This window comes from Numenius arquata, chromosome 1 (assembly GCF_964106895.1).
Source record: "Numenius arquata chromosome 1, bNumArq3.hap1.1, whole genome shotgun sequence".
NCBI classification, from domain to species: Eukaryota; Metazoa; Chordata; class Aves; order Charadriiformes; family Scolopacidae; genus Numenius; species Numenius arquata.
Window position 1 is genome coordinate 63,461,331 of NC_133576.1, and position 13,270 is coordinate 63,474,600.

Here is a 13,270-nt window from a genome sequence, read left to right on the forward strand (position 1 = left end):
TGTAATTACAAACTTGAGCCTCAAGAGCGTCCAGAAAAACAAAGGTGATGTGAGAGGCTAAAAAATGCAAAAGGAATTTGAAGTTAGAGTAACAGATCAAAAGTTTTGTCAAACAGCTGATTTCATAGGAGAAATTGTTTTATTTACATTTATATTTCATGCCTATATATAATACTGGAAAATGGTTCATAATAGGATAAACTGCCCAACTTCTCAAGAAAAAAATAATAATTTGTAAACTTACAATTATATTAATTGTCTCCTGTGTACATAGGTGGAGGGCCCAGGAAAATAAAAATCCTATTATTTATATCCACTGAATATTTTTGGTAAACTATCACTAGTCTGTAAAACCAAGATGCATTACTAGATCTTCTATTTAGTCCTGGACTTAGTTATTCTATTTTCCTGTGGAAAAAAAAAATAAAATTAAATGCCTATCCTCCAAATTTAGAGAGAATATTCAGACCATTTATTCAGTTATTAAGTGATCAATCCTAGAGTTGATGCCAATGGTAGAGGTCTGATACCCTCAGCAAAGAAATTACTTGTAGGGTTGGCAGATATTTTTTTCTGTTATTTGTTTCAATTGACAGCTTCATGCCCACACACAGCCATGTAAACAAATTCTGAAATACAAGACTACCCTCATGTAATTTAGTTTTCTCTCTTGCATTTGGAGGAGGTGGCATCATAATTGGCTATTCCTAATAGATATAATTAAAAAGGAGAGATGGAGGTAGATGGAGGTATCTGCTGTCATTTTTATAGGGCCATTAGAAAAAAAAAAAAAAAAGAATAAAAAAAAGTGAATGTCTACTTGGTTCATTGAGATGAATGCTCAGCTTCTTCATCTCCTGTATGTGTATCAAGTGCAACTTATTTACATGAGCTAGTTTAATTTATATGTCTTTTATGGGACTCTTCCCAGAGTCTTTTGTACTGTGAATCAGAACAGCAAGTGGAGAGAACACAAGATGGATTTTGTGTTGTAACTCTTGCAGGATTTTAAGTTTCTGACAAGAATAATGTTTTGAAAATCTTGCTGATTTTTAATTTAGTTTAGAATTTATCTATTGAACTCCAAAGAGTTATAGTGTTTGTGTGTGTGTGTATATATATATATATATATATATATATATATATATTGAATTGGGCCAATATCTTCCTCTCTGGATTTGCCAAATCTTTCAGTATTTTCTTTAAGAACAAAAGAAATACTTTTATTTCCTTCTTGAATGCATGTTGAGAACCTTGAAGTAGCAGCATACATCTGCTGCTTGGAAGTGAATATTAGTCCTCTAGCTTCAACTAGGATGAACAATTACTAAAGATTTATCTTTTTGTTCAGAATTAACACCATTTGGCTAACTATTACTACATAAAATGAAAAATAAAAAAATAGATAGATGGATGGATGGATGGATGGATGGATAGATAGATAGATAGATAAACAGGCAGATGGACAGAGAGACAGACAGATAGATGAAACAGCCACTGTACCACAGTGCTGGAACCCCTGGTTTATATCTTACTGAGATGAGAAAGACTGGACACAGTATAATATTTACAAACAAACCACTTAAAAAAACCCCAGACACCTAAACCCACAAGCATAAGTGCAGCAAAGTACCAAAATTATATAGAAAAAAATTCTTTCACTCAAAAAAACCATAAGATAAATTCTTTCAGGTAAACAGACGAATACAAGAATCATGAGATTATTAAAGTCAAATTACCAGTCCAGTTTATGAACTAAGGAATAGCTCTTTATGAACAGCAAAAGAATGCTAAACTAGACAATCATGTTCATGAGCTTTTGAAAATGGAAAAAGAAAAAAAATTAAGATGCTTTAAAATCTGTAGCAGTGGGTCTTGGTATTCCCGTAGCATACATAACAGTACATTAGAAGAAAAGGAAAATATTAGAATCATTTTCACAGGAAATAAACTAATGCACATGGGAATGGAAAGGAAAATGGAAAGTTCTGAGTAATGCACAGAAAGTGAGTCATGTACTGTCAGTATAATATATCACAAAGTCCCAGAAAACACGCTTTGCTGTAAAAGACAATTCAAACTCATGCACAACAGAATATTAATTTCCGTATTAATAATTTTAAATTTCTGTATGTTTTCATGCCAAGAGGAAGACATATTTGCGTAAGGTTTACTAAAATTATAAGGATACATAGACATTAACCACATTTAAATGTTTTTTTGCCATTGGTTTGTCTTTATTCTGAACCTATAAGAAGAACAGAAAAAAAAGAAAAGATGGGAAAAGTATAATTTCATTTAAATATTTGGGTTACCAGTTTTGAAATGTTGTCTGAGTAGTATATTACTCTTAGCTCTACTACTACTAACTACTATAAAATTCATTGATCTCAGCTAATATATTTCCCATCCATACAAACCAGGACAGAATTAGGGCTCACTGTCTTATGGCCAGTAAACGTAGTTATTTAGTAGCAGTGAGCGCACTGAACTTTCAAATAGTAATCTCCTAATGAAAGTGATGGAAAAACTTGCAATATACAAGTACTTCAAAGGTTTTTCCCTGAACCAGATATTTGAATTAAGTGGGATTAATAGCTCAGTAATGGAACACACAGAGAAATAGTTCCCAATTACATGTATTAGCCCTGTGTCTTCATGTTTAGATATTTTTTATGTATTATACATAGCTAGTATAAATTCTTACTGTCACATGGACTTCCAACATTGCCATAGGGATTAGATGCCCATATTTACTACTTACAGCAGTGGAATGATACCTTAAATGAGAAAGTATCAAACCTTGAGAAGATCTGAACCTACATTTTTACTATGTGGAAAGGTAGTTAGTACCTCTCTAAGACGGCTTTGGAGTATGATACTGAATTGCAGATGAGCTTTTGGGACCTGAAACACAACCCTTTCTTTGTTTTCAAGTCAGAAAGTATTATACTGTCTGAGAATCACTGTACAGTAAGTAGTATTTCTTTTGATTATTTATTAACATCTGTTTTTAAGTTAGGGAGGGTTTTTTAACTTCTGTTTTTAGGTTATGTTAATTATTGGATAAACCAATAACTAAAAGATGGAGAGTTTTATGGTGTTTGCTTTTTGTTTTGTTTTTTTTTAATGACTATAATATCACTTCTTTTTATTTTTGTAGAGATCCAAACCAGCCTGTTCCACAGGACACAAAGTTCATCCACACAAAACCCAACCGCTTTGAAGAAGTGGCCTGGTCGAAATATAATCCTAAAGACCAGCTTTATCTGCATATTGGCCTGAAACCCCGAGTTCGTGATCACTACCGAGCAACAAAAGTTGCTTTCTGGTTGGAGTTAGTACCACACCTTCACAACCTGAACGAAATCTTTCAGTACGTTTCCACAACAACTAAAGTCCCCCCTCCTGACATGACATCATTTCCTTATGTGACACGACGTTCTCCTGGTAAATTGTGGCCAGCCACCAAACGCCCAGCAATGACACCTGCCAACAATCCCAAACATTCAAAAGACACCCATAAAACAGCCCCAGAGGATACGACAGTTCTGATAGAAAACAAGCGAGATTACTCCACAGAGCTGAGTGTCACCATTGCTGTGGGGGCATCCTTGCTGTTCCTCAATATTTTAGCTTTTGCCGCATTATATTACAAGAAGGACAAGCGCCGTCACGAGACTCACAGGCGCCCTAGCCCCCAGAGGAACACAACCAACGATATCGCACACATACAAAATGAAGAGATTATGTCATTGCAGATGAAACAGCTAGAACATGACCACGAGTGTGAATCGCTGCAGGCCCATGACACACTGAGACTAACCTGTCCACCTGACTACACGCTTACTTTGAGAAGGTCCCCAGATGACATCCCGTTAATGACACCCAACACCATAACCATGATTCCAAATACATTAACAGGAATGCAGCCTTTGCATACTTTCAACACCTTCAGTGGAGGACAAAACAGTACAAATTTGCCCCATGGACATTCAACCACCAGGGTATAGCTCAGCCCTTCCCCCTCTACCCTCACAAGCCACTTGGAAGAAAGAAGAAAAAAAAAAAGAAAGAAAAAAAAAAAGAAGAGGAAAAAGTTATAATAACATCCATTGAACACCTTGTCAAAATCTAAAGTAAAAACAAGTAAAAGAGAAGGACAGTCATTATTTTCTTACTGATCCTTCCCACTGAGACTCTCTGATGTTAAAGATCAACTACAAACCCTGTGAAATGTGAAAAGTGTACATTGCTGTTACGATACTGCTTTAAGATCTCAGCCACTTTGATTGAAAGTTGAGGCCAGAAGTCATCACTTAAAATGGTGTTTTGAGTGTAGGAAGCAAAGCAGAGTCTTCTGGAACACAGAGCCAGTGACTGTACAGGTGTTTTGGTTTTGATTTTGTTTTTGGTTTTTTTTTTTTTTAATAAATAAAATAATTAAAAAAAATTCTTTATGTGCCATACCATAAATGGCCCTTGTTAAAACAAAGACATCACCACGGGCTTTTACCCAGCATATGAAGCTGTAATCCAGATGGGGGAAATAGAATTTTATTATTAAAAACAAAAATGAAAAAAAAAAAAAAGAGGAGGACTGACTATGCAGTAAAATACGTATAGTTCTGTGCAAAGAGATGACTTGCCAGCCTGAACTATATTTAAAGATACTTTGTAAAAATGTACATAGCTGTGAGTTTAAAAACAAACAAAAAAAGAAGCTTTTATTGATGTTTTCAGTTTGAAAAGAGCTTTTAGAAAGATTGTGCATTCTGTTGTGACCTATGTGTATATACATTAGTCATATCACCTCTGTTTCCTCCAAGCCCAAAGGAGGAATTTCTTCTTAATTACTAGTGGTAAACAAAAAACATGAGTTTTTTCTAACATGTTTCATTTGTATGAGGCCATGGTGTCATGCAGAGGATAGAGTTGTCTGTGTGACCTGCACATTTTCTCTTACAGGTTACACTAGTGCATGTTAAAGTATTCATAGGAGACTATTGTTGTTCTTTTCTGAAACTTTTTTTTATATAATTTAATTTTGTGTTATCCTTTGTTAAATTACAACACAGCAATGGATTGGAAAATGGAGGAAAAAAAAAAAACTCAAAAGAAAATAATTACTATTTTAAGCTTGTTGAACAGAACCAAGAAGCATCCAATAATATATATACAGAGTCCAGTTTGTAGTTCTTGGTTATTGTGATACATTAGGAAGAGTTTTGTGCCCTGACAAAAGCAAAGAAAGCCTGTGTTTTAGTCAGCCTTTTCTTAGGAAACCTAGCTCTATATTCACCAGCGTTGAAGTAGAATCTCAGTTGAGAAAGCACGTCCTTAGCTTTGCTAAATGAAATAAACCCACAATTTGAAAGTGGGGAAATGATGGATTGTTTGGCTGGCTGTTTTTTAAAATGTTGCAAAATGATCAGTGTGTACAGAGCTTCTCTGCCCAGTATCTTGTTTTGTGAGAGCATACCTGTCAGAAAATACTTTTTTTTTGCTGATTTATTACACAGCAGTCCTGTAGTCAGTGAACATTGGGCAGAGAGAAGCAGAGAGTTGTCAGCTGTTCTGCATCTGAATAAAAGGGAAAATCGCAGAGAGCATCACTCTCAGGAAGGGCAAAATTCTTAGCTGATTATTCCCTTCTACTTTTCCTAACTAGAAAACAAGGTGCCAAGCAGAGCTATCAAACAAAGGAACTTAGCAGTTTTATTCAAACAACTGATTTGAATGTGAAAAGCTAGAAATAAGTTCTCGCAGATGAAGATTGCTTTATATTTTGTCCTTGAAAGTTACTCCATCATCGAGAGATAGTAACCAAAGATATTTGAACAAATTGGTCTGCACTTGAACATGATTATCCCAGATGTATTTTCTATTATTAATTCACAACTAAGCTGCATCAATATCATATGTCCCATAAGTATCTAACACAAGATGCCTTGTACCTCTTCTTGTTTTCTATGCTTTTCTGTTTTCCAATAAAATGTCTTGGAATAGTCACCCCTACAAATAAAATTAAAGACAAGGTGATACACTGAAGTCTGTTCATCTGCACAAGTCCTTGTTGTAGCAGGCAGTAAAACAGATTCTGAAGGAAAGAAATAAAAAGAAAGTTAATGACATGATAAAACTGCAACAGGTGGCTGATATAGTCCTTTACCTGTAATAAATGTGCTATAAACCTGACCTGGATGCTCAGGTTGGAATGTGACAAAGCAACAACCCCAAAGTACTAGTAGCAAATGGAAAACTGTTGTTTTTTTTTTCACTGATCCATCACATAATGTTAATTAATGCTGACTCTATACCAGGCCGTTTCCACCACCTATGTAATGCCTCAGCTGAGATGCAGCAGTTCATAACTCTTTTAAAAAAGGTTAAAAAAAAAAAAAAGAAAAAAAAAAGAAAAAAAAAAAGAAAAAAGTAAAAAAAGGTAATGATGCTTGGCATCATAATCAGTTGGGTATGTTTGTAATGTGAATTAAAGTATTTGTTTAGTACTTCCAATCGTCTTCTGCTAGCAATATGTACAGTACTGTGTCAGGCTTGTGACATTTGGGTAAAAAACCGGTTCCTGTAAGTGAATGATTTTATCTTTTAAAAGTAACTACAATCAAGTTGATTTAATAATTTGATACATCTGGACTGATGTATGATTTATAGAGGGAACAGATTTATAGGGTCTTCATAGAATTCTATAATAATGATGATATCAAAATATACTTTGCAAACTGTAAAAGAAAAAAGGACTTTCCCAGGCTTATATTCTTGACCTTAAGAGGCACGCAGGGTTTAATGTTTTCTTCTGTTATTGTTTTGCAATTTTTTGTTTTTTGCCTTAAGTAATGATAGAAGATATATATGGCTGGACACATATGTATAAACTTTTCAGCAGCATTTTTAATAATAAAATATCACAGTATTTTCTAATGCTTTGTGCAAAGAACTACGTGTTCATCCTTTTGTGTAGAAAGTCTTTCAGAGGTGTGTTTTCTGCCTCATCTCCATTTCATTATCTAATGTAAACAATGCCTTGATACACAGTACAAAAATATTAAAATAACAGAGGTTGCACTTTTAAGTTAGCATTGAGTTTTCATGGCTTTTGTAGTTCTGTAAACCTGCTGGTAAAAGGAAAAAAACTCAGACAATGAAGATATAAGAGAATAAGCTCCCTATATTTATTACCTGTAAGCACTGCAACTCCCATTGAAGCAATGGTTTAATTGTTCTGTTAGTATATTCTGTAGCACTGGAAAAAATGCTTAAGAAAGCAGCTTCCCATATTAGTGTGTAGCTTTGCAGCTGAAAAATGTATCTTCCAAATCAGGGATCAAAATAATTCAGATAAATCTAATAAATCGAGGATCCACAAGTAAATATACTTTCATTTTATACTTACAATTTAAACAATGAATTTTGTTAGGAAAAATATGTAGGAGTAGCAATATAAGTTACTCATATATATTTAAGGGTTTTACATATATTGAAGGTATGTTAATATCATTGTTCCTTCAAAAGCTGAGTAAGTAAATACAGTTTGTTCTTTTACGCTGTTAAATTCCATTTATCAACAAGGTTTCCTTTCACTGGAAAGGTACATAGACATTTTAGTAATTTGGGCTGGGTATTGTTTGCTTTCTGTAACTATTCTGTTGAATAGAGGTATTAACAATAAAGTTTGATGAATTTTGAGCATATTATTGAAGAGTATTTGCAAAAAGCAAATTCTGAATGATTAATATCAGATTTTCAATATGAAGAATCAAGCATCTGAGATAGAAACATTATGTGCCTACTGACTTAACCAAGCAGCTTGAATTTTGAATATGGAATTTGTATATAAAGCTTTTGCAAATAAAATGCAAGTTTAGAATTGTTCAGCAAATATGTTTAATTACAGGTACACTTTGAAATTCCACAGCTTGCTCAGATAATTCATACACAAGAAAAGCGGTTACAATTGTGTCATTTCTGTGAATCATTCACCTTAAATTACTGGGTGAGCTCAATAAATCACCTTCTTTTCAGTTAACCAATTTCACATTAAAAAAAAGAAAAACTTCAGATGTTTGTTCATGCTAACTAAATATTGTGTTGTTTTATTTCTTAACTGTCTGAAATATAAATCCACAGATTAGTATGTTCATATTTTGGCTTTGCTAAGAATATGACAACTTAATGGTATTTAACATCACATAAAAATCAAATGAAATAATACCATGGCAATTATGTTCTTGTCTCAGATTTGTAGTTATACATTTGTATTATTTAATTATTGTCAATTGTTTCTCGTATTTTCATCTACAGCTGTTTGACATCACAAACCTCATCAGCCTGAATGTCTCCAGAGACCATTAGCAGCTGGTAAAATCTGGGATTTCCGTCCCACTAGAAATTATGATATTATGTATTTAATATCATAATATGTTACAATGCTTCTCAGCACCTCAAATTAGCCTGAAAAGCAAGATATTAACCTTTTATTAATGCAAATGAAAAATAAGGAAGGGGTTTGGAAATGTCTGAATATCTTGTTTGAACTGTAGCATAATAAATAACATTTCCCTTTGGGATGAAGTTTTGGTTCAAACCATTTTTTTTGGTGTTCAACTGTGAACACCAAGGTCCTTCCTGACTGTGTCTTCCAAAAGTTATGTTTTAAAGAAATTATGCTTTCTCAGTTTATTATAGCCCACTCAGACTACTTTATTCAAATTTTACTGCAGCAAAGAAACCCAGATCACTCACGGATGACAATCCAATCACAAAGTCCAGACCTGAGAAAGAATGTTGTCACAAACCAAGTAAACTGCAGCTCCTTTGAGACACTGGTAATTAAGGAGAATATGCATTAATATGCCAACAAATCAGATGTAAAATACGCATATAATAAATTAGGTTCATTCCATTTTTTTCAAAGGAAAGGTGACAAATTTTTGCAATACCTACATTTTCCCAACTTCATTTTCCACTCCTTTCCCACAAAGAATAGCAAAACATTTTCAGGTAGTTCTAGTAACTTCTCGAATATCCACTTAAGGTAAATGAGAAATGAAATAGATGATATCCTGTTTTCCCTCCTGCATGAAGACCCTCAAGTGCTGAAAGCATAAAGAGTTGTTCGTCTACTGCTTTTTATCAGGGATTATGGGTTATCCAGATGGTTCAGAGTAGTCCTATTCCCAGGAGTCCAGGTTTAAATGAAAGGAAAAGCCAGACACAGAACTGGAATATATTGACTTTGATTTAGACTAGACAGCAGAGTTATGTTTCTCTCCAACATTCAAAGATATGGCACAAAAATATAGTGAACTTTATCTATGCCTTGTTTTAAAAGTATTGCATCTCTAGAGACCACTTTCTCTTTTCTCAGCTTTTGAAGTCTGATGTCATGTTTTTTGCTGTACCTAACTCACAGCCCTCACTCATTTCATGTCATCTCACATCTTTTATCACCATTTCATCAGATACTTCCTCGAGAGGAACTAATATGTTACCATGTGGGTTTTATTGTTGTCACAACAGTTAAGTTTGACCCCAGATTTGTTCAATTCTGTGCTGTACGACTGTGAGAAAGCATTTTTCATCTGACATTTTCCTTGGTGGTTTTAGTGTTGAAAAAGTTGTACTGAAGGAGTATTTACATAACAATATTCATCATCCTTGACATAAATCAATATCTATGGCTGTTCGCACTTTGTGCCAACCCAACAGCTTTGATTTGACATAGTATTTGTCTTAGAGGGAAGTGTCAGCTTGGAGCGAGACTCTCCTGTTACCCTGCAGTTTGTATTATTGTTGTTATTTATTATTGGTATCTGTTTCTTTTAAATATTGATCTTTAGTCAAGGATGAATTAAATTAGTCTGTCATTCTATTCCACAGCAAGATTTCTCAAACGCTAAAAGGTCATTGTTCTTAATTCTTGTTTAGATACAGCTAATTAGGCTGTACCATCAAAACACAAAACCCTTTCTAAGCCATTCATAATTCTTGATTCTCCCATCAGAGCAAATGAATAGGGGGCTGGCCTAGTTAGCCTTGTATGACAAGAATTCACAGTATACTGCCTTCCATTTGGTGTGAACTTCTTTCACATATCTGGGGAAATAACTACAATTACCATTTTCATGCATTAAAATTTCACTACATAATGTAAACAAGTCCTAAAGTAAAATACATAGAAGCTGCAGATACAGAGGATCACGTTGTAGTATCTTGCACTGGTGGTTATGTTATAAAGGCAACAATGTGCAGGTTGATAGAGGGAAGCTGCATGAGTGCTTATGGAGTGCTTCAGTCACTGGATATGTCACTTCAGAAGCTGGAGTGGAATTTGTGGATTTTGGGAAAGGAAGATGATATTGCAAAAGTATTTTTAATGGAGTTTGTGCGTTCAAGAATGCCTATAAACAGCAGCAAAGAAACTGCAGGAAGAATGGTTTAAAATAAATAGACATCAACTGCAAATTGTTTCTAAATTAATTTGACTGGAAGAAATATGATATGATGTGATGTGATGTGATATAACTTTAAAATAATGTGATGGATTTCTTCTGTGTGAAGGGCCAACAGAAAAAAGTATCTCAAAGGATACATTTTTACAGGGACTAGTCAAATGAAATCACTACAGATAATGAGATTATAATGGGACTTTGAACAGAAATTTTGTGTCATATAGGTATACCATATGGGTTTAGATATGTTGAACATAATCTACAGTGCTCATCTGGGTATTGAGAAGTGTAAAATTAGATCCCAAGATGCCCTACTTTAGCGAGATAATAGTGCTGCCACGGTAGATAATATAGGAAAGTAAAGTGTGTACTTATGTCAGGGAATGACAAAAGAAACATTCAAATCATTTTATTCCAAGAAAGACAAAGTGCCAGACTCAATAAATAGGGAATAATGACAGTACAAGCCAGGTACAGATCCTGCCTGGAAAACCATCTTGCACATAGAGACCGACAGAGAGATTATTCTCTAAATCTGCTTTTTTCCTCACTTTCCTATTGGGAGGTAGGGACTGTGGAGAGGGAAGGTCCCCAGTAACCACTGGCCTTTGAGCCCTCAGAAATCACTGACAACTGATACGTATTAGAAGTCCCTCTAAGCTGGAGGTGGGACCAAGAAACAACGAATAGGAACTGTTTGTTGGTTGTTAATTTTTTTTTTCTTTTCTCAGTGAAGGACAGTCAGGAAGAAGTAAGGGAAGAAGAGCAATGTGCTGCCAGCTTTCCCTGGTACTCACGAAAAGCCAGCCAAGCTCTTTACTCAGCTTTCTATAAGGCTATCGGCTGCAAAAGAGGAAATGGAGACACTTAAGGAGCATTGGTCAGTGAGGCAGATGCTGAAGATGGGACAACAGTAACTTGCTGAGTTGATTTGTAAGGCTTTAATGCCACTCTCTCCCTCATTATAATGAGTTTATTGAAAAATTTCTATGCTGCTCCTCAGACTGTAGATTCTGCACCATTAATTTAGCAGAAAGACAGTAAGAATGTGATTAAAAGTTAATCAAATAAAAATTTCATTACCAAGAATTAAAGCTCCAGCACATGTAAGAAAAGTAATACTCAGTGTTGCTTGAATCTTGGGATCTAACTGCAGATGTGTCATTATATTCCCCCAACAGTCATAATAAAAGAGTTTCGATGGAGGCATAAGGTAAATCATCAGGTTTATATGCACATAGCTAGGATGTGGTGTTTCATTTGCAACAGCTCTATAAATTGCTGCTTCAGTAAATAGTAAGTATGGAGTTACTTACCTTTTCTTGCTGAGTCTGTGGGATGTGAAGTAATATATGTCAAGGACACATGGAACAACTGCCAACAGCTCTCATACCTGCAGTACACAGCTAAAGGAAAATGAAGGCATTAATTGTGGGAACTTTGGACAGCTGAGACCTATATTAGGAACCTGGTGTTCAACTTCTGCGATGAACACACCATTTAGATCTTACATGTAATGAATTTTCCTGTGGAGAACTGTTTCGTCCTCCAGAAGGCTGCCATGTAACTAGGGACTAACATGAATTGAAAACAAAAAAATATCTCTTCAAGGTAGTGATAATATCTCAGTGACTGCACTGACCTCTACAGAGCAGGTTTACAAACTTCCTTGGCACTCAGGAGCTTACTAATAGATGAACAATAAGAAATGAAAAAAACTATTCAGTAAATACCATGTGAGAGAGAATGCCAAGCAAATAACAGATATGCGGATAATTTCTGTTAATAAGATCACTGTGGTTTAGAAACAGTTCAGCAATTTCCAAAAATTCTTATGAATCTGGCAAATGAAACTTAATAATCTGGAGACCGCAGGTAATCCTGGAGGAATAGCTACACACCAAAAAGCACAGAGGTGTGCATTTGTACTAATGTACACATTTGTACTAGGGAAGGGCTGTGGATGTTGTCTACCTAGACTTTAGTAACGCTTTTGACACTGTTTCCCACAGCATTCTCCTGGAGAAATTGGCTGCTCATGGCTTAGACAGGTATATGCTTCACTGGGTTAAAAACTGGATGGATGGGACACAGAGAGTTGTGAATGGAGTTAAATCCAGTTGGAGGCTGGTCACGAGTGGTGTTCCCTGTGGCTCAGTACTGGGGCCAGTTCTGTTTAATATCTTTATCAGTCTGGACAAGGCAATCGAGTGTGCACCCTCATTAAGTTTGCAGACAATACCAAGTTGGGTGGGAATGTTGATCTGCCTAAGGGTAGGATGGTTCTACAGAGGGATCTGGTCAGGCTGGATTGATGGGTCAAGGCCAATGGTATGAGGTTCTGCAAGGCCAAGCGCCAGGTCTTGCACTTGGGTCACAAAAACCCTATGCAAAGCTACAGGCTTGGGGAAGAGTGGTTGGAAAGCTGCTTGGTAGAAAAGGACTTGGGAGTATTGCTCTACAGCTGGCTGAATATGAGCCAGCAGTGTGCCCATGTGGCCAAGGAGGCCAAGAGCATCCCAGTTTGTATTAGAAATAGTGTGGCCAGCAGGACTAGGGGAGTGACTCTCCTTGTGCTCGACACTGGTGAGGCCACACCTCAAATACTGTGTTCAGTTTTGTGGCCCTCACTACAAGAAAGACATTGAGGTGTTGGAGTGGGTCCAGAGAAGGACAACAAAGCTGGTGAAGGGTCTAGAGCACAAGTCTTATGAGGAGGGACTGAGGAACGTGGGGTTGTTTAGTCTGGAGAAATGGAGGCTGAGGGTAGATCTTATCACTCTCTACAAATAGCTGAA

The 13,270-nt window shown here is 35.7% G+C and overlaps 1 protein-coding gene across 3 annotated transcripts in view; it reads left to right on the forward strand.

The window, feature by feature from the left end:
- The window catches only part of NLGN4X (neuroligin 4 X-linked), a 133,318-nt gene extending 129,268 nt beyond the window's left edge, over nt 1-4,050 (forward strand). For all 3 annotated transcript variants that reach the window (XM_074149785.1, XM_074149860.1, XM_074149950.1), the window contains one exon: nt 3,164-4,050. In XM_074149785.1, coding sequence (XP_074005886.1) covers nt 3,164-4,013 — 850 coding nt within the window. In that variant the 3' untranslated portion in view covers nt 4,014-4,050. The remainder of the gene's footprint in view (nt 1-3,163) is intronic.
- Nucleotides 4,051-13,270: the final 9,220 nt, after the last annotated feature.